General features: G+C 51.4%; 1 protein-coding gene and 1 long non-coding RNA gene across 10 annotated transcripts; one reads left to right on the top strand and one right to left on the bottom strand.

The window, feature by feature from the left end:
• Positions 1 to 606: 606 nt before the first annotated feature.
• ccdc18 (coiled-coil domain containing 18) lies at positions 607 to 19,811 on the bottom strand. Of its 5 annotated transcripts, none has more exons than XM_048989660.1 (28): positions 19,268 to 19,810; positions 18,990 to 19,131; positions 18,553 to 18,708; positions 18,233 to 18,342; positions 17,468 to 17,596; positions 16,602 to 16,698; positions 16,224 to 16,345; positions 15,632 to 15,917; positions 15,407 to 15,494; positions 15,085 to 15,302; positions 14,402 to 14,512; positions 13,626 to 13,724; positions 13,412 to 13,546; positions 13,230 to 13,307; positions 12,660 to 12,776; positions 12,157 to 12,324; positions 11,475 to 11,617; positions 10,202 to 10,365; positions 9,790 to 10,003; positions 7,009 to 7,108; positions 6,798 to 6,914; positions 5,911 to 5,979; positions 5,241 to 5,453; positions 5,124 to 5,156; positions 3,881 to 4,018; positions 2,415 to 2,627; positions 1,696 to 2,125; positions 607 to 1,225 (listed from the first exon to the last, which is right to left on the bottom strand). In XM_048989660.1, the coding sequence occupies exons 1-28, from the start codon at positions 19,369 to 19,371 to the stop codon at positions 1,206 to 1,208; spliced, it is 4,014 nt and encodes a 1,337-aa protein (XP_048845617.1). In that variant the 5' UTR covers positions 19,372 to 19,810; the 3' UTR covers positions 607 to 1,205. The 5 variants fall into 5 exon arrangements, 4 of the variants coding, with proteins under 4 accessions (XP_048845617.1, XP_048845615.1, XP_048845614.1 ...); XM_048989658.1 differs by having other exon boundaries at positions 5,124 to 5,453; positions 19,268 to 19,381; positions 19,765 to 19,806; XM_048989657.1 differs by having other exon boundaries at positions 5,124 to 5,453; positions 19,268 to 19,500; positions 19,765 to 19,786.
• On the top strand, positions 8,636 to 9,230 carry LOC125716861 (uncharacterized). 5 transcript variants are annotated; one of them, XR_007384421.1, is made up of 3 exons: positions 8,636 to 8,721; positions 8,974 to 9,099; positions 9,142 to 9,230. It is a non-coding gene; the product is annotated as an uncharacterized LOC125716861 (long non-coding RNA). The 5 variants fall into 5 exon arrangements; XR_007384420.1 differs by having other exon boundaries at positions 8,719 to 8,784; XR_007384422.1 differs by lacking the exon at positions 8,636 to 8,721 and adding an exon at positions 8,805 to 8,826.
• Positions 19,812 to 20,198: the final 387 nt, after the last annotated feature.

Genomic DNA, 20,198 nt, shown 5'->3' on the forward strand with positions numbered 1-20,198 from the left:
TTACGTGGCCATTTCCTATAAAATAAATAAATGACATTATTTCAAACTGAAATCGTTTACTTCAGACAACGTCCTCCGGCAGGGACGGCGGCAGGAGGAGAAAGGGCCCCATTCATCATGGACGACTGTCCCGGAGTCGGTGTCTGTCCACGAGGTGTGGATGGGGAGAGCACACCTCCAGAAGGGAGGGGGGGTGGGGGGGCATGAAAATATCCCATGAGGTCATAGTCTCTGGAGCACCAGGAAGTCACCTGGAATGTGGACATTAGTGAGGCTGCTTCAGGCTAAACCCTCAGCCCAGAAGGTGTGGAGGAGCAGCAGCGAGGTCCTGCACTGAGTTTTAACTATAATTACAACGCAGCATTTCCGCGTGTCTGTATGAAATGAAAAGCTAAATGCCACGCTTCCTGTTCTAATTCACAAGCGGGGGGCGGGGGGCTGCGGCCTTGGTGTGCGAGTCTCACTGGATACATGGAGCTCAGAGAACGGCTTCGACGAGAGTATGTTTATGCTCAAATGGGGGCGCGTTTCACAGTGAGGCCTTCCTCTGGGTATCAGGATACAGCATGTGGTCAGACTGATTCAGGGCAAACGTCACAAAAACCAAAAAAAACCAAATAAATCATTTAATTAGGTCTATTAAAAGTCTAACTATATACATATACACAACGTAAAACATAAGCATAGAAGTGAACAGTACATTTACGCTCCTCTTACTAGGACCTGAGAAATGTCTGCTATCATGCTAATCTCAGCTAATCAGCAACCAAGGTAACCTGCAGGGACGAGCAGCTGTGCTGATGTCAGCCAAGGCGCACTGACCTGCACACGCAATACGCTTCAGGAGCTGCCTTAGACACAAGCCCACAACCCCACAGTAAATAGCCCTGAATTAACACCAGCGGCTCACTAAGTACGACAAATTCAATTTGTGGGTCGAAACCAGGAGCTCATTTCCCTTCTCTAGAAAAAAATTACCTCAAAAGTTTAAGCAGGAGGAAGACATTTTCAGTCCTAGATGTAGAGTTAATCCCTGACGAGTACTGATATGACAGCGGGTAATGCATCTTTGTGGGCCGACAGGCAACGGCACAACTGTCTCTTAATTGCAGATGGATCCCAGCTCCTTGGGACTCAGAAGATGCTCTTGCATCCGAGGAAATGCTGCTGCTCTCTCATAAAACTCATCCCGCGTGGTGTGGTCTTCATGCCTTGGGTGGGGGATCTGCAGATCAGAACCGGTGAGCTCGTTAAACTCTCGGACAGGACTTCTGCAATGCCATTAACAGTGAAACAGGCGTCTCTCTCATTATGTATTACTATTATTTGTGGTGCCTGAACCAAGAGACCCTGCTGTGTCACTCCCTTGTCAGGTGCACAATGACAAAACTGACTTTGAACTTTTTGACTTGGAAACATTTAGCATGACACTGCTGTGAGGAGGGAGTTAAAGGCCCCTGAGTGACAGGCCTGGGTTAGGGGCCCAAAATCTCTAATGATGGCCCTGTCCTCATGTGACCAAAGCAGGTCATCAGATGACACATCGTCAGAGAGTAAGAGACGTCTCTTTGGCAGCCTGTAAGTCAGTCATTTAATGGGACAGTGACACACACAGCTCCGAGGAGGACACTGGGGTCAACAGGCCAGCGAGAGGAGATGCCTGTTTACCGGGACCCTATGGCTTCCTGGTCATACCAGCCACGATGGGGTCAGTCTCGCCCTGCAAGGCCAGCTGCCTGCTGATGAAGTTCAGCATGCCGGTGAAGGTGTCCATGTTGGGCTCTGCTGGAGACCCCGGCCCAGAGACGTCGATGGCGCCGTCCTCGTTCTCCTCGGCCATGTAGGTCAGCGGGTTGAAGGAGAGCTCAGAGCAGGAGGACTCTCGCTGGCTCAGACCCCGCCAGCTCTGCTCCAGGGGCTCCAGCGTGCCGTGCAGCGCGTCCCTCAGGCTCTCCGGCAGCCCCAGGGAGTCACTGTCCTCCCAGGACCCAGGACATGGCGCCTCCTTGTGGTCATAGGACGACGGCGGCTGGAGCACAGAGTCACAGAGCAAGGAGGCGCTCTTCAGCTCGGCCGTTCTCTCGTAGCTGGAGAGCCTGGTCTGCAGCCGCGTGACCTCCGACTCCTAGAAAAGGCGTATGGGGTCAATGCACAGAACATCGCGAGCAACGGACTAAGGCCATGACAGTGAGAACATCTGCCTATGGAGGCCCCATCCTCAGGGTGTACTCATATCCGCTAGGACCCACAAAACTCACAGACAACCATGTTCATCAGTCAGGCTAGGGGCTCCCACTTGGTGCCTCATCTTGGAAGAACTTTAACTAGAGTGTTGGATTCATAAAAGACCTTGATGAGGGGCAGTGTGATGCCACACAGACACGGCTGTAGATGGATGGATGGATAAGGCACACCTTGACGAGCAGGGCCTCATTGGCTCCCCGGAGGAGGTCCTCGCGAGCCTGCAGCTCGGCCTGCAGGTGGGACTGCGCTCCCCGAGCCTCCTCTAGGCAGGACGTGACCTGCTGCAGCCTTTGCACCAGCTGCTCCTGAGACAGACGCAGGCTGCTGGAGATGTGCTCGGACACCTTCAGGAGCTGCGTGCGGCTCAGCTCCACGGCGGAAAGCTGAAGGTGGGCGCACAGACAGAACGGCCATTTTATCATGAGTCACTCTGCAGAACATCTTCAGAACCCAAAGAAACCAGCACGACTGGTGTCAGAGTGCTCAGAACGAAAACAAACGGAAAGACATTTGTTTGTACTCTCAACTTTGTAAAGTCAAATCAAACTCATTTCAAAATATGGAGGCGAACACTGAAATCATACAGTGCATGTCAGACTTTATAAACGACCTAACAGAACGACAGGTTAGATGCACCAGACAATAAACAAGCAAACAAACAAGCAAGCAAACAAGCAAGCAAGCAAACAAGCAAGCTGTACACAGCATATCTTTCGACTAGACCGGTGCCTTGGGTGTGACTGCACATTATTTAAGTTTAGAAATGTGCATGCAAACAATGTACTATGGGAAAACTGCAGCTGACTGCAGAAGAGTACAGTGCAGAACTGTCTATGGTCCAGTGAAATCTCCCTAAACAGCCCTGACTTCTCCTCTCCCTCCACATCCTCATAAACAGAGGATCCACGCCGGGGTTTCCCTGGTCGGGGGGGGGGGGGGGGGGCGGGACAAAGGAAACCAGTGTAGCGATGGATTGCGGTGGCCGTTAGCGGAGGAGTGCTCGGAGGCTGGGAGGATCCACCCGATGTGGCACATACACACCCATCATCAGCGGGGCGCGGTAACCTGGCACGCAGGGCCATGGGGTGATAGGGTGATAGTTCTGTACGGGTAGATCCTGGCGCGTCACGGTCAGAGAGAGGAATTCAAAGGCCGTGATCTTCATGGTTCTTAACTCAAGCGACTTGGTCCACAGAAAGACGCCAGCAGCATTTCTCTGCTGCCTGGACATGTGGAGGAGCAAACATGCAAGGAGGCTGCTAGGCGGAGGGAGAGCGGATTCCCTCCTAGAAGCTACCAGGGGAGCTCTGTCCTGCTCCCTGGGTCCGGATCCCAGCCCCTGCCTCCGAGCTCGTCTCCCCGTGAGGCTCTTTGTGGTGTAAACTCTGCCCCATGTTTACACGTTGCAGCAGGCTGCTCCGATTACTCATCATGGTGGTCAGATGCTGCTCCTCATGCCTTCCCAGCCGCTGAAGGATCCCGCCCCCTCAGCCCGCACCGTAAAACCTCCCACACATCCCACGTAAACAACCATTTCATTGGCTGTTGTCGTTGCCGTGCCTGGGCGGTTCATTGCCAGGCAACCAATCCGGTAAACAAAAATACTGAACCCCGCGCATGCCCCCCAGCCCCATACCTCTGTGCGATGCTCCTCCCGCTGCATCTCCAGCTCCTTCTCCAGGCGCGTGATGGCGGCCCCCAGCTGGGTCTCCAGCTCCGAAGCATGGGCCTGCGATGCCGCCAGGTCCTGGCCTAGCTGCCGGGCCTGGACATCCTGCCCCCGGAAGCAGAGACATGTCACACGGGACCCCCAAACCTGCTCCCACTGTAGGAGCAGAGCCTTACCTTCACCGAGGGGACCGGGCCGGCAGCCAGGTCAGATGACTCCCTGAATGTGCCTTCCGCAAACACCTCACATTCACTTGATTTTACATCAAGCTCAGAGAGTGGGATTGCTTTTAGTAACTTTTCCAGCCGTAAAATCCTGCCTGTACTTTCCACCCTGGTGTGCAGGAACATCTGGTGCTGATCAGAGCTTCAGACAATAGACTCTCTTTCAAGCTCATGTTAGCTTTGCCCCCCCATGTCTGACCAAATACTCCCCCCATGTCTGACCAAATACTCCAGATACTCCTGCTAGGACACACACTCCTCGCCAGAGTGTGACCTTCACAGGTGACCTTCGCAGGTGTGTCACAGCAGAGCTCCACCCTGAAAACAAACACCAGGGCCAGCCGGCAGTCGCTGCCACGTGTCTCCTGCCTCTGAGGATCCGACTCACGAGATACTGCAGAACTGAAATGCTACTGCTTAACCTGTTTACCCTCGTATTTCTTTATTTAGCAGATTCATTGGCCCAATGTGACCAGTCCCTGAAGCAACTGGGCTCAAGGGCCCAACAGTGATGTTTACCTGCTGCAGGATCTGAACTCACAGCCTCCTGGACACAGCAAACAGACCCATAACCCCACCAGCCGACATTTCCTGTTTCCACAAATGTGGGAGCTGATCTTAAGAGCCGTTTGGCTTTGGCCTTGATCATGAATATGCTGTAGGGGGTCGAAAGGTCACGTCCTAGTGAGCCGAGACCCCAAACCATACTGGTGCTCCACCTAAACCAACGTGCCACACCCAGCGCTGGCAGCCAAACATTACCAGCCTGCTGATGAACAATTTTCTGTTCTCTTCAAAATCACTGGAGGGGAACTGGCTACCGATGCGTTCATAATGGCATGAGACACAGCTGAAGTGAACACCCTGCCACTGAACTACACTGCAGTCCATTATTAATTACTTTACCCCACAGCCCGAAGGCCAGCACCTCCCATCCCCCCCAGCCCCCGTCCATTTTAGCTTTAGCAACATGTGCTATGCTGTACCTTCTGGTGCACGAGGGTGACGCTGTCTTCCACCTCCCTCTGCAGGGCCTCACAGCGGCTCCGCGCCTCCTGCAGCTCCCTCTCCAGGCCCTCAAAGGGGCTCCGTGCCTCCTGCACCTCCCTCTGCAGGGCCTCACAGCGGCTCCGCGCCTCCTGCAGCTCCCTCTCCAGGCCCTCAAAGGGGCTCCGCGCCTCCTGCACCTCCCTCTGCAGGGCCTCACAGCGGCTCCGCGCCTCCTGCAGCTCCCTCTCCAGGCCCTCAAAGGGGCTTTGCGCCTCCTGCAGCTCCCTCTGCAGGGCCTCACAGCAGCTCCGCGCCTCCTGCAGCTCCTGTAACATCGTCCATCCCTGTGAGCAGTCCCTATGCCCCAAAGTCCTGTTTCCCTTGGTCAAAGTGCCTCAGGTAGGTGCTATCGGGACAGACAGAGACTACAGCGTTAGCCTTAAAATCTGTCTTGGGAAATGGCGCCACCTGTAGTCTTATTTCACAGTGTACAGTGATTGACAGATCCCCTCTTCATGGAAAAATGAAGCTTTGTTTCTTTTGTGATGTCTATCCGCTCACACTGCTAACGGCACAGATAAATAAGTGCAGCGGCATTTCGCCTTTAATGCACAGGGCAGACCGTGGTGCCGTCATACTGAAGTAAAACAGGGTAAAACAGCTGGTACGCGCTCAGCATCGCTCCCACGGCCCACGCCTTCTGCCCGGTGGTTCCCCTATAAGGCTGCTCCAGTGCGGAAGCAGGACGAAGGGTGGGCTACGCTTCAGACAGACACTCAGTACCTTCTCCAGCTCCTCTTTGTCCTGCAGCTGTTTCCGCACAAGGTCTAGCCGCCTGCTGAGGAGCTCCACCTGAGGGGGACGTGTGCATGAGGGGAAGCCCCCCCTCCGGGTTAGCTCCGATCACATGACTGACTTCACTTTAATAGATGTCCATGGACGGTATTCAAAAATGGCAGCAAACAGGGTGATTCATTTGTAACAAGAATCTGAAGGATATAACATTTGTCGTGCAAACGTAGCGACGCCAATAAGACAATGAACACGAACTGCATGTGCATCAGGGACTTTGGGAGGCATTTCCCTAGAAAAACACAATCTATGTTTTATCGGAGAGAAACACACGATAAGAGGCATTTAACTGCCGCCGGCAGAGAGAGACCTGCATCTCGCAGCCTTTTCCGAACCATTACCATAACTGCGGCACTGAGGGAGGATGTTAAGGGCAACGTGAGCTTTCTCTGGTAGGGTATCTGGTTTGAAAATCAGATCAGCGATGGTCCACACTCTCACGTAACCACTGATACTGAAATAAGCCGGAATTAAACGGCTTCAAAAGGAGAAGTTGTGCACCATAGAAACTCACACCAGACTCGGCTTCCTAAATGAAGCCCGTGACTCAGAAACGTCTGTAACCCGAGATGGAGACATCAGGTCCAGAGAGTACAAACCCTGACCAAGATTTGTTTCAACCAACCGGCTGAATACTCTCCGACTGTGACTTTTTATGCTCAACTGGTTGGTTGAAACTCTCTGGACCTGAAATCTCCACCTGTCTGTCACACACAGGAGTACATCACCATCCACAGTCAGTCATTTGTCTGATTGTGACATCTTTAATACGAAAAGAGTAATGCAGATAATATTGGTCGCGCAAGGTGAAATCGCACCTGCTTTTCACGCTCCATTACGACCTCCTGTGATTTCTCTAGCGCCCCCTGCAGGTGAAGGACCTTTTTCTCCATGTCAAGCCTGTGGTCTCGGATGGCTACGTCGAGCTGGCTGAGCTGAGGGGGAGAGAGGGTGTGTGTTCGCGTGTGGGTGTGTGTTCGCGTGTGGGTGTGTGTTCGCGTGCAGTTACCCAGCAGCCCCATACCACACCTGCAGCGCCCTCTCCTTCAGCTCCCCCTGCCGCTCTTTCAGCGCCACGTCCATGTCCAGAACCTCGTGGCTTCGCTCCTCCAACTCCTTCCGACTATCCCTGCGTGAGGACACATGTCGTGCAGGTCAGAACCGGACCCGTCCACAGGGAAGGAGGATCCGAGTGTCACAACATACTGGAGGGGCCTGGAACATAATCGCTGAACCGCTGAAGGACGAAAAAACAGAGAAGATCCTTCAGAAAGAGCAGAAAAATTATGGTCATTTTCTTGACCGTTTTTAATGGCCGATGCAGAGATACTGCACAACACCTCCTCCACTATGAGGATGACCCTGCAACATGAATATCGGACGACCGCATCAGCATCAGGCACCAGCACGAGGAGTTAGGGACAGGCCTCATGTCAGTGAGCGAAGGAGCTGCGTCGGTATGTTTTATCAACACTCTCCCCACTGAAAGATCACAGGACTTTGTGCCGTTTCCCAAGAGAATTCTAGAGAAATATTTCCGGAAATACCTAAGGGTGTTCCCCAACACGCTCCATGACGGATTCACGGAAGCTACCCTTATCGCGATCTCGGTGTTTTCAAAACAGCAGACAGACGATGGCTTCATCCTGCTTGATGCGGCCGGCCAATGAGCCGTCAACCTCAGGTCACATGACCCAGAGCATCGAGGAGGCCTGAGGCTGACGGGGGAATCCTAAAGGCAGCCCTTCTGGCACTAAGCAAAAACAGGAGTAAATAAATTTCGACGGCCGTAGGGGGTGAGCTGAGCGATAAGGGCGCAACGTTACTTTATTTAAAACCTTGGATTGAAGCCAGCTATGGAAGAGAGGACTAACAGTAAACAGACTGATTAAAGAGGAATAATGGAAAGCTTGTTTTCCTGACATAACTGAGTGCTACCAGCCAACTGTAATAAAAGATATAAAAGATATGTGACTGATGTTTTCTTTTCATGATGTATGATCTAGGGGGGCTATTTAAAAAAAAAAACAAAAAAAAACACACAGAATGGTGTCTGTACTGTCCTCGTACAAGGACTGAAATCACTTTTTATATCCCAAGAACATTATGTCCGCGATGTACCGAGCCAGTATCAAAGATTGGAATTGGGGCCGATCCAGGGACTTTTTAATGTATCGGTATCGGCTACCACAGCCCAACCGAAGCCCGATTGATTTCATTTCCTACGTCCGCCTACCCTGTGTCATGTACACAGTCCGCCACAGTTCTGGCTGCACGGTCAGGTAAAGCCTAAGGCACACGGCTTGAAACGACAAACTATGGAGATTTCGGACGTGTGGAAATCCTTTCATTTGGAAACTTAAAGTAGCCCAACAGCCACCTTCGGTGTTCATAATGTTGTCCTATTGAGACGGGGTAGCAGCAGAGCATCATTGTTAACGAATTTAATGAGGCGCTTGCAGATACATAAGAATACTGCAACGTCGCGAGGCTTTACTCAGATGATGAAGGCAGCACAACCTACTGTACGTTTACGCATATTTAAATATTTATTAAAAGTATAAATACTGAATGGATTGGATCAGGACAGTCACACTGGAAGACTGCAGTATGGGAGGAGGGGGGGGGTCAATGTGTGTAAAAATGTTTCCCAGGATTTAACAATCAGTTTTAGACCATACCCAGTGCGAGGCTGGGGTGCTCTGGAAGGCCAGAGGGCTGTTCTGCAGGGTAAAGGGGGTGGTCTGGAGGGTGGAGGGAGTGGTCTGGAGGGTAGAGGGAGTGGTCTGGAGGGTAGAGGGAGTGGTCTGGAGGGTAGAGGGAGTGGTCTGGAGGGTAGAGGGAGTGGTCTGGAGGGTAGAGGGAGTGGTCTGGAGGGTAGAGGGGGTGGTCTGGAGGGTAGAGGGGGTGGTCTGGAGGGTAGAGGGGGTGGTCTGGAGAGCCAGTGGGATGTTCTGGAGGGTAGAGGGGGTGGTCTGGAGGGTAGAGGGGGAGGTCTGGAGGGTAGAGGGGGTGGTCTGGAGGGTAGAGGGGGTGGTCTGGAGGGTAGAGGGGGTGGTCTGGAGAGCCAGTGGGATGTTCTGGACGGTAGAGGGGGTGGTCTGGAGGGTAGAGGGGGTGGTCTGGAGGGTAGAGGGGGAGGTCTGGAGGGTAGAGGGGGAGGTCTGGAGGGTAGAGGGGGAGGTCTGGAGGGTAGAGGGGGAGGTCTGGAGAGCCAGCAGGATGTTCTACAGGGTAAAGGGGATGGTCTGGAGGGTGGAGGGAGTGGTCTGCAAGGTGGGGGGGTTCTGGAGGGCCAGGGGAGTGGTCTGCAGGGCAGAAGGGAGAAACAACAACAGTGACTTCAGGTTTGGATCATATGACAACCAGCGAACTGATACCAACCTGATAGCCAGAACAGCGTTAATTTTATTATTACAACATTCTAGAAACTGCTAGTAAGCAAAAGTGCGCGATGATTACGGCAACAGTCGAGGTTTCTCACAATCTGAATATGAAGTCACCTCTTTGTCGGGAACATGTGAACGACGGATGGTTGGTTCCCCAAACATGAACATGTGACCCACTGTAAACCATATACTCACGTCCACAGCCAGAAAAATAAGGAACAGAAAAGGTGAACAGTAAGAGGATCTGAAAAGCACTTTGTTGGAAACTGAGTTATGAGGTTTTGATATTCTGACCAGGAGGCCGACAGTAGCACTTCCTGAAATGTTCCTCTGAAGTGCTCCAGAAGAGCAGCGTCCGGGCACGTGCCAACCCATGTCAGGATCCGGCGGAGGGCCCAGGCGTCCAGCAGGGGGCGCTCACCTGAGCTCAGCAGCCAGCCTCTCCATGGCGGCCTCACGCTCTTCAGCGTCGAGCTGCGTGCGCTGCAGCACAGTGTGCAACTCCTGCAGGTGGCACAGTGTGTCGGCCAGCTCCCCGCGCACCGTCCGCAGCTGAGTCTCCAGGAGCTGCGTGCGCTGCAGCGAGTTGCGCCGGTCCATCTCACTGCGGTGCAGCTTCTCCTCCAGGTCCACCACTGCGGGGCAGCACATGACTCCGTCAGGACACAGACAGACTGCCGCCAAAACATTGCATTTATATTGTCATTAAAATCAGAAATTCCCATAAATACACACACACACATAACAAAATCTACCACAACAAAGAAAGATTGTAGGAGTTGAAATGCTCAGAATAATGACAGAAGGTATGGGAGGTCACGTCTGACTTATACCCATCTCAGACTTCTTCTCCAGCTGGCCCTGAGTCTCCTGCAGGGTCTCCTCCATCTGGTTGAGCTGGGAGGCCTTGATGCCACTATCCCTGCGCAGCTGCAGAAGCTCTGTCTCCAGATCGCTCAGCCCGTTGCGACAGGTGCTCATCTCGCCGGTCAGCTGCCTGCGAAAAGGACACGTGCTACGCGCAGCCGGTATGCACCGGACTCTCGGCTCCAACAACACCGATGCAGATCGAGATTCACGCGGCTCCCGTTCGGACTCCCTGGTGGCTCCGGAACCTCAGTCTGTGCTGGGGAATTTGATCTATCTGGTGGCTCAGTGCTTCCAAGTGCCCAAGTACCAGTTAAGGACACGGTCCTGCACAGCACAGAAGCCGAACCGTTTTAGCCTCAGACAAGATGTGAAGTGAGGAGAACTTATATACTCGTACAGGGACGTTGGGGTCCTGAGACTCACGCACGCACAAAATGCCATTTGTGGAGAGCGTCAGATTAGGGTCATGGGACACCCTCCTCAGGCAGTGACACGGCTGAATCCTGGGCAGCCATGACTGGGAACAAACAAGAAATCTATTGAGAATGGAAGAGAGTATCCCTTTGGCAAGATGTACAGAAAGGAATAACCGACCCTTTTACACGCTGATGACTGGCATATTTAAATGGGTCAGACTGACGTTAAAGGGAGAAATAGCTTTAATCGTCCTTAAATGGACCCCAGACACCTTATTGTAATCCTTCATTTGCGACCCTTTCTGGTAAACAGCTGCAGATGTGGAGAAACAGCAGCCCTGACGCTACAGGCACCTAAGATTATGGGACCAGGGACCTGATTCACCCTCCGACACAGAAGGTTTCGAACGAGGCGTTCCGGGTGTCACACATTTTCATGAAGGAGGTCATGAGACGCAGGATGACTCCAGGAGGAGAACATTTTGTTTGTTTGTATATGTAACTTGATACTTTGACCCAGTTGTGGCCAGAACCTTGCAAGTCACAACTGAAAAGAGAAATAATTTGAAACCAGGGGATAATTACATTAGTCCTCATGGTTGATTGACACTCCGCTTTAACCCGAACATGATTAAAATGCAAAGGTGTTCATCTTCAGGACTAAAGCCAAACTATAGTACCAAAAGGTTTTTCTTGCTTTGGGTGAGGTCATCAGCTCCCTGGCTGGTAGGTGCAGTTCTACTCTAGGGGTGTCAGTTATGGGCCAACACACACTGCAGCCGGAAGGCTCACTGCGGGGGATGTGAGGCTCTCCTCTTACGTGACAGAGATGGAGAGAGCTGCAGCCTGCTGTCCTTTCCTCAGAGCCTCCTCTGTGGCCTCCTGCACCATCTGCTCACTCCTCTGCAGCTGCTGGGCCCCAGCCGCCCGCTCTCTCAGCAACTCTTGCTCCAGCCTCCCTACCTGGGGGTGTGCGGTGGGGTGAGGGAGCAGCGGTAGCAGGACTGATTTAAGACACGGGCAACTTTAGTCCAATAATGGAACCTATCGCACGGTTCCACGCGGTGGTTAAGGTACCAAACGACTATCATCAGAACAGCTACTGGGACTTGAAATTATCTACTTGAGGAAGCTTATCTCCAAGATTGCAAGCAACAAGAACCCTAGAGATGTTTAACCATTATTACATGGAACTGTAACACTTCCTGTCTGAGAGGAAGTTGCCTCTAAGGTCAGCGTGTGGAGGCTGATTTGTCTGTTTGTCAAGAAAGCGTTTCCGTGCTCAGCTATCAAACTTTTTCCTTTTACTATAAGGTTAAGAGGCTGAAGACAGAACGGAGTAGCAGCAAACAAATCGGACACTGGAGAGGAATGACATCTTCTCCAGGGACAGTGCACTTTGAACCTTTCCCATACAGACAAATTAGTTCAGTATGTTCTATTAAAAATGAGTAATTAATTCAGAATGCTGACGTGAACACAGTGCGTACCAGACAGCTCACCTGGCTCTCCAGCTGGGCCTGACACTCCTCCAGCTCCACCACACGGGCGGCGCTCTCCTGCAGCATGGTCTGCTGCCGCTGCAGGCTGCACTGGAGCTGCACATTGTGCTCACTGGAGCTCCGGGAAGCCAGGGCACTGTCCTCAAGCTGAGCATGGAGGGCAACCACCTGGCAAATGGAACGGCTTGCTGTACACTGAAGCCTGAACAACATGGCTGAAGCGAAACGTTAGCTTAAGTGCTTACTGGTCTGTAAAACCAACTTAAATGAGGATATATTGTAAATTTCACAAAAAATACACACAGGCTGATTGCATTTAATTACATCTAAACATGCACTGCATCAAAGTGAACCATGACAGGGAAATAAAACAAATAAATAAGGAATCATCAGGGGACACAGGGGCGGGCAGGCACACACACACACACACACACACACACACACACACACACAGGCACACACGCACGCACACACACACACACACACGCCCCTCTCCTCTCCACCTCGGAATTCTTCTTCTCCAGCTGCTTCCCTAACTGCTCCTTGGCCTCCTCCATCTGCCGCACGTAAGTGCTCAGCTCCTCCTTACACACCGCCAGCGCCTCCTCCAGGCCCTTAACCTGATAGATTCAGCACATCCCTGCTGAGAGCCACGTTCTGCTAAAACAGTCACCCCTTCAAATTTCCAAAGGTTACTAAAAGTGCAAAACGAATGGCACTAAAAAGTTTAAAATTTACTCTAAGAAATGTGAGATTCAGCGGTCAGACTGCTAACAGACTGCTTTTAATATTAGAGATAAAGTATGCAGGTACATAGACAAATATTAAATAACAATTTCATCTGATCAGTTCACTGTTGTTTATATACTTTTGGCTTACGCGTCATCCAAATATATCCAAACATAACAAACAAGTCACAAATAACCGAAAACAGAAATGTCAAATTCGCAAATTTGAAGGGACTATATTTAACTAAAATATTCACAAACTGATCTATGTGATTCTTCTATACGTGACCGGTCCCATGTGCGGGCGGCCCTCATGGAAAAGGAGGATCCACTGCCGGTACGAACCTCGGCACAGGACTGGGCTGCCTGCTCTCTGAAGGCCCGCAGGGTGTCCTCGGTGCGCCTGGCCGCCTGCTCCTTCTCCTGTCAAGGGGACCACCGTGAGCTAACAGCAGGTGATGCGGCCAGAGCAGAGGACCTGGACCTGGACCAGATCAAACTGGGAGCCGACGGACGTATAGGCTGACCTCGGAGAGCCGATCCAGGGAGAGCTGGAGGGCCTGAGCCTTCTGCTGAGCGTCTCGCCTCTCCTGCCGTGCACTGGCCGCTGCACGCTCCAGTTCCAGGACTACAGCCTGCTTCTGGTCCAGAGAGAGCTGCAGCTGGGAGAAGACAACATGCCGTGTGACACATAAACACACACGCACAGGCACAGACAGACACGTATGGTCTCACTCTCACCAGCTCGACCTGGCTCTCCAAGTTCTTCCGTTGCTGTTGGAAGTCCCTCTGTTTCCTGTCCAGGAGGGAGCGGAGATGCTCAGCGCGGCTGGTCTGCTCCTAAGAACACAGTAGGCCTGGATCACACGGCAGCCTAGCTGGGGGCTGCGAGGAGGGTCAGGGCCAGTGTCCACGGACTCTGGTAACTTTGGATAAGCATTTCTTTCAAAAATTAAGCTACACAGAAAGAGAGACGCTAATGTGACACCTGACCTTCAGCCATGAAAACAGACCAAAGCCACCATGACCTGCCTCATGCTAGCAGTTAGCGCAGTACTGCACAGAAGCATTAGCATCCCTAAATTACCTTCAATACAGGCCAGGACTTGAAGACAGACATTCATGAGAATATCACATGACTGCACTGTGAACTCTGATTGCATATCGAGCTGCCTAATCAGACAATTATGACCTGGCAGCCCAGAGGAGGGAAGGATATACGAGTCTGGATGTTTACTGCCTCAAATCTCCTGGAAACTGAGCCTATTGGGATCATACTGTACGATTTACCTGCCTCCCATAAAGCTGACAGACTAACCAATCAAGCAAATCGCACCGATCGCCCACCATTTACACCACACATCATTTCCTCTGGAAACCTGCCGTCCAGAATCCTGCCTGCTGCCTGAATGCTGGGTTCAGACCAACAACAAGGAGAGTTAGCCCAAGTCCAGGTGAGACTGCGAGCGTATTATTGGTTAAAGCCTCCGGGTGCCTTGCATCACATGTGGACTTACCTGCAGGCTCTGCTCCAGGTGGCCGATCTTCACGGCGGCCTGCGAGTAGGCGGAGCTCTTCTCCTGCAGCTGATCCTGCATCTTGTCCAGTCGCTCACCTTTCTTCTTTAGCTGTAGGGCAGCAAAATGGCCACCAGGGGGCAGTAGATGCAAACAAATTACATGGCACCCAGGAACAGGCCCCCTGGCACTTAAAATCAGGGTTCAGGTTCCAGTCATGGTGGGTCCCCAGTACAGCAGCACTAAGCCGATACACACCAGGGTGTCTAACCTGGCAGTTCCTGAAAATTCCGGCACATAAATGGCAGCGCTGATTAAATGGTTAGAAGGTACTGAAACAGCATCCTTAGGTCTCTCCCTGGTAAGAGTCGCCATTTAACACAAAATTACTGTCTCCATGATGCACAGGATCCCTCAACATCTGGTAAGGATTAGAGCCTGATATAACCCGGGGCTAGCGCATAGATAGGGGGGTGGGGCTAGCGCATGGATAGGGGGCGGGGCTAGAGCTAACCTCAGCTAAATCAGTATCTGCATTTATAACAGAAACTGAGAAACAGACAATAATGGAATGGAAATCTTGCATTGGTTGAGCTCAAATAATGAGATTTTACAGAACTTAAACCCAACTTTTCTGGCAGACTTAGGCCAAAGACTGCACCCGCCCATGTGCTGCTGCCCACCTCCCTCTCCAGGCGACCTGCCGCTGAAGCCTTTTCCAGCATCTCGCTGTGCAGGCGCTGAAAGTGGCTCGCGCGCTGGCTCATGCTGTCCTGCAGGGCGGCGATCTCCCGCTGAGCCTCGTCCAGCTTGGCCTGCGTGGCCGACGCCAAACCGGCCTGCCGGGCCTTCTCCTGCTCCAGGGTCTGTAGGGCGGACAGCAGCTTCTGGTAGCCATCACCTGATGGGACATAGGCCGGAGCATGGGTTGGGGGGGGTGGGCGGGGCAAGAGCGGGTAGGGGGGCGGGGCGAGAGCATGAGCTCAGGCGGTAAGGAGCACACACCTGGCTTTGGGTTGAGGAGGCTAACCGGTCCAGTCAGGATGGAGCAGGCAGGCAGCATGCAGGGTTTCACACATGGTGTACCTCCACCCTGAAACATAACCACAGCCACAAGGGGTCACCTCAAGCGGCAACTCGAGAAACAGACCTCAGAAGAGCTTTCGTGCGACGCTGTGGTTGAAGAATGAGGGGATGAAGAATCGCTATTTAAGCGCAGTGGTGACACACCTCCTGAAGATGGAGCAAACCCAGGATGGCCTCCAGCCCCGTCAGCTCGGCCCGGCTTTCCTCCGCCTCTCTCCGGCATTGGGCCAGCCGCTGCTCCTGCTGGGAACTGGCGGAGCGGAGCTCGGCATTCTCCTGCTTCAGCGCCTCCACCTGCCTCACTGTCGCCTCCTCTCGCTCCTGCAGCAGTCTGCGGGCCGCCTCCGCCTCTCGCTCCTGCAGCAGTCTGCGGGCCGCCTCCGCCTCCTTGCTCACCTCCTGCTCCTTCTGCAGCTCCACTCTCAGCTGTCTATTTCAAGGCCGCAGAGGATCGACAAATTCAGGGCGTCTTCCGCTGACCTCCTGTTACCCTCACAGAAGCCAACGCGACTACACAAGATTAAAATGCGGATATGCAGCAGAATTCTCATTTTATTCTCACAAAAGCCTAAATCTGCATTGAACCTCACAGTCTTAATGGTACAGCTGTCTGGGTAACCAGATCACCTCAGCTTCCGAAAAGATACTGAGCTATGAGATAAAAGCATAACATACTACTGATAGGCATTTTCTCCTCGTACCAGAGATTCCCTGCGTTATCGGAGGACAAACTTACCGGATCTCCTGCTCCAGGACCCCCTGCTCCTGCAGCAGCCCCCCACAGCGGCTCTCCAGCTCCTCCCGCTCCTTGTCACACCGGACCAGGCTCTCCTTCAGTTTCCCCTCCTCCTCCAGAACCTTCAGGAAGTGGTCACCCATCATTTGGGTAAAAAAAAGACAATAATGCCCATCTGAACCCACCAGAGTATGATGCGCAACACGGATGCGCGTCACACGCATGTCAGAATGGAGGTGTTCTATCTGTCTCTAGCTGGCTTCTCCCACATATTGCACTGGGCAATAAACGTAACATGACAAAGCGTAAGCCGTCCGGGTCGGACGCTCCCTCGCTCAGCAATCCAGGATGCGTTCTGGGCGGGACGGCCATCGTCACCTTCCTCAGTCTCTCGCCGGCTTTGGCTTTGTACTCCTCAAAGGCCGCGGTCAGCTTCTCGGCGTTGTGAAGGGCCGAGTTCCTCTGCTGCTCAGCCCTTTGGGATAGAAGACGTCACCGTGGACCACAGTCACCGGGGTAACTGCACTTTTTGCACACTTCTGCCGCCAGAATACAACACCAGTCATAATACTGTATTCGCTCAACCGTTACTGCTTTTGTCAAATGCACCGTACATTGTCTTGCCCTGTAATATTGTATCGTTGCCCTTGTGTTTATCTTGCACTCTGTCTCTCTTTACTCTCCTCACTCTCTATAGTTCTGTCCTGCCTGCACGTATGTAGTCTTGTGTGGTTCCTGTTTTTGTTCTTTGTGTTGCATCATGGTCCTGGAGGAGCAATGTTTCATTGCACTGTGTACCATGTATGTGGCTGAAATGGCAATGAACCTACTTGACTTGACTTGAGGGGTGGCATGGTGGTGCAGTGGTTAGCACTGTTGCCTCACACCTCTGGGACCTGGGTTCGAGTTTCCGCCTGGGTCACATGTGTGTGGATGTTTGCATATTCTCCCCATGTCGTCGTGGGGTTTCCTCCGGGTACTCCGGTTTCCCCCCACAGTCCAAAAACATGCTGAGGCTAACTGGAGTTGCTAAATTGCCCGTAGGTGTGTGTTTTTGTGCTTTGGTGTCTTTGTCACAAAAATTAAAAATAGAAAAAAAGTGGATGGCTATGCTTTGCAGGAGGAGGCCCAATAACATGCTTTACATAACAGGTGGATTCTTTTCACTAATTCCGTCTTCGAACAGAAAGCGCAGAGTGTCACTGTAGGATGGGCGAGGAGACGGGGGCTGCTTATGATCTCACCGTCGTCCCTGGGCGGATCTCTCTGCCAGGACAGCTCTGACCTCCCGCAGCTCCACCTTCAGCTCTGTCACATGTCTGTTGCCCATGGCGACAGCCCGCTGGCTCTCCTGCAACTTCCGCTCTGTCTCTCTGACAAGACAGACCGATAATGTTTTACAAACGCCCACCCATTTTGACAGCAGGGTCACCTGGAGACGCTAATGCTGCTCGGAGGGTCTCTGCGGGGGAGAAGCCTGAGTCACTGTCCCAAAGGTCGCCGCTTTGAGTGACCATAATAATGATGGGCCCTTGAGTAAGGTGCTTAACTCCCGAATCTCCTCCAGGGGCACTGGATAAATGACCGAGCCTTTGCTCAGGACCCCAATTTCTCTCAGTAACTTTCACCTGTATGTGCGTCTCATTGGACAGCAAGATGAGATATGTAAAAATGGAATCCCTGCGTGATCGTACTCACGCAGACAGCAAATAATAATGATAATGAGTGAACTTTTATCCATCAGCACGGGGAAATTCTCTTCTCGCCTGCCATTTAGCCATCGTGCTGCCAGGTGAGCGCAAGTTTGGCAGAGAAGGGCAACCACCTGTAGCGCCGCCCAGGGAGCTGGGGGGTTAAGGGGCTTGCAGATGTGCTGAGGCCGGGCTTGAACCGGCAACCTTCTGATTACAGGCACAGAGGCTTTGCCCACAGAAGGACACGCTGCTCTTATGTATAAGAGCATATGATCTTAAAAAAAAAAAAAAATCTTGGTGTGCAGGCCCCATTACCGAAAAGCACTAGAATGCTGCTCCACCTCAGCACTCAAGTCAAGGATCTGCTCCTTCATTACAGATAAACTGGAGGTCTTTGATCCAACCGTGGAGCCCAGAAGATGAATCTGAAACACAAGGGATGATGATAGAGAGCTAGGAAACTGGTGCGTAATTCTGTGTGTAACTATCAGCTGTGTGGTCTGAGCTTTGCCTGTCACATCTCTTTTAATGAACGACACAAATAACATCTGATGTGCAATACAGACATCTAAATAAACTTGAGTGACAGTAATATCCTGCTGTTGGTCCAAATCACTTCCCAGGTCCAGCCAAACCTTGGTTCTGGAGCTGGCAAGTTCGGACCGCAGTGCCTCCAGTTGTTGGACCAGCTGCTGGTTTTCCAACACCAGGGCAGAGTTCTTCTCTTGGACGCTGTGATGCTGTCTCTTGAGCTGGCAGTTTTCCAACTCCATTTCTCTGGCAGATGCTGCCTGATAGATGCCCATTCACAAAAGAGAAAAGTGCTTTGCCCCCATAGATAATACTGCAGAAACACAAGTACTGCAATTTGCAGTACAAAGCAGGGAAGTCTAATTTTACTCTTTAGGCTACATAGAAACTTACATCAAAAACAAGTTGTTGAAAACACATACACATTATAAAATGAAAATATCGAGCAATACCCGCATCATAAGACAAAATGTAAATGAATTAATATAAATAAGCAACTGGCGTGATGAATATTTATTGTATCTCATGTCTGGGGCCTGACCCTCGAGTTAGCCATCGTAACAGAGTTCCTCGCAGGACTAGGGCCACCAGATGGTGGCTTTGCAACATCGGCTTGTTGGAGATCCTCAATCGTCAAAGCAGCCGGCAGCTCAGGCTGCGGACACCCAGAGTACTCCGTGCAGCTGTTATCAAATCACAAACAGCTATGATAAAGTGTTCAACGCATCACTGCCTATTGTTTACACGATCAACATTTACGTGCAGTATTGCTAAGTATTGTATGGTTTCAGTTAATCATAGAGGGTAATAACAGCCCACCTTAGCTGGTTCCCCAAAGTCTGCAGGCTGATCTCGGTTCTTCTCAGCTGATCCCGCAAACTGACGACATTTTCCACCAGATCCTCCTCGTCGTGAAGCGGCATCAGTTACCCACTAAATGCGAGCAGCACGTTTTACGGCCGCAGGTAATCATGAAAGCAGGGCAGATTATTCCAGACGATTTATGCTGATAATCACGTGGGCTGCACCTCGGCGGCTATTGCCAGGAGTCACTACAGAAAATGTAACTTTAAGACGTTAATATACAGAAAACGTCGATAAAAAGTTTGAATTTGTATAGCTAAAATTTATCCAAGTTCATATACTGGGACTACTCATTTTTTACATATCTGAATTATATTTAATTACAGAGTGATAGTGTAAAATGCTGCAAAAATCTATAAAAGCTCGCAGTAGGAGTATAACAGCAATTGCCGAAATAATTAAGTGTTAATCCATTAAGAAAATTTGACAACTTGAAACATTTCCAAAACGACCTGCCGTTCCTCCGCCGTTTTCCAAACCCCTTCCTTCCTTGAGATTAACCAACCAAAGTGCCGCTTTAGTTTCGCGCCACTCGATTGGGCGACGATAAACGGCTGCTCGATGCCATTGGTCCTTATAGAGGTCACGAACCATGAAACCCGCGAATGAAGCAGTACGTTGTAGGAACCATAGAAATCACCTAGATACCAACAATGCCGTCTTTTTAAAAATAAAGCATGAACAGTTCAGTAAGTGCTTAAAGTTATAAAATATATATATTCCCAAAAATCATATAAACAATTATATTATATTACCTACTAGATATACCCTGTTAGCTTTACATACATTCACATACTGATCCCAACTCCTCCGAGCATTAAATATCATTTCTAGATGTAAATTACCCCGAGTCAGGGACAACAGCGCCCAAGCTCAGTGTTTTAAA

Source organism: Brienomyrus brachyistius, chromosome 21, assembly GCF_023856365.1.
Source record: "Brienomyrus brachyistius isolate T26 chromosome 21, BBRACH_0.4, whole genome shotgun sequence".
NCBI classification, from domain to species: Eukaryota; Metazoa; Chordata; class Actinopteri; order Osteoglossiformes; family Mormyridae; genus Brienomyrus; species Brienomyrus brachyistius.

Bases quoted from the DNA above. Each gene is read 5' to 3' on its own strand.
- ccdc18 (XM_048989658.1), bottom strand. From the start codon at position 19,371: ATGCCGCTTCACGACGAGGAGGATCTGGTGGAAAATGTCGTCAGTTTG. The intron at 13,547-13,625 runs GTGAGAGTGAGA...GTCTTCTCCCAG, and splicing joins TGGAGAGCCAGGTCGAGCTG to CTGCAGCTCTCTCTGGACCA. The intron at 6,915-7,008 runs GTGTGGTATGGG...TCTCCCCCTCAG, and splicing joins TGAAGGAGAGGGCGCTGCAG to CTCAGCCAGCTCGACGTAGC.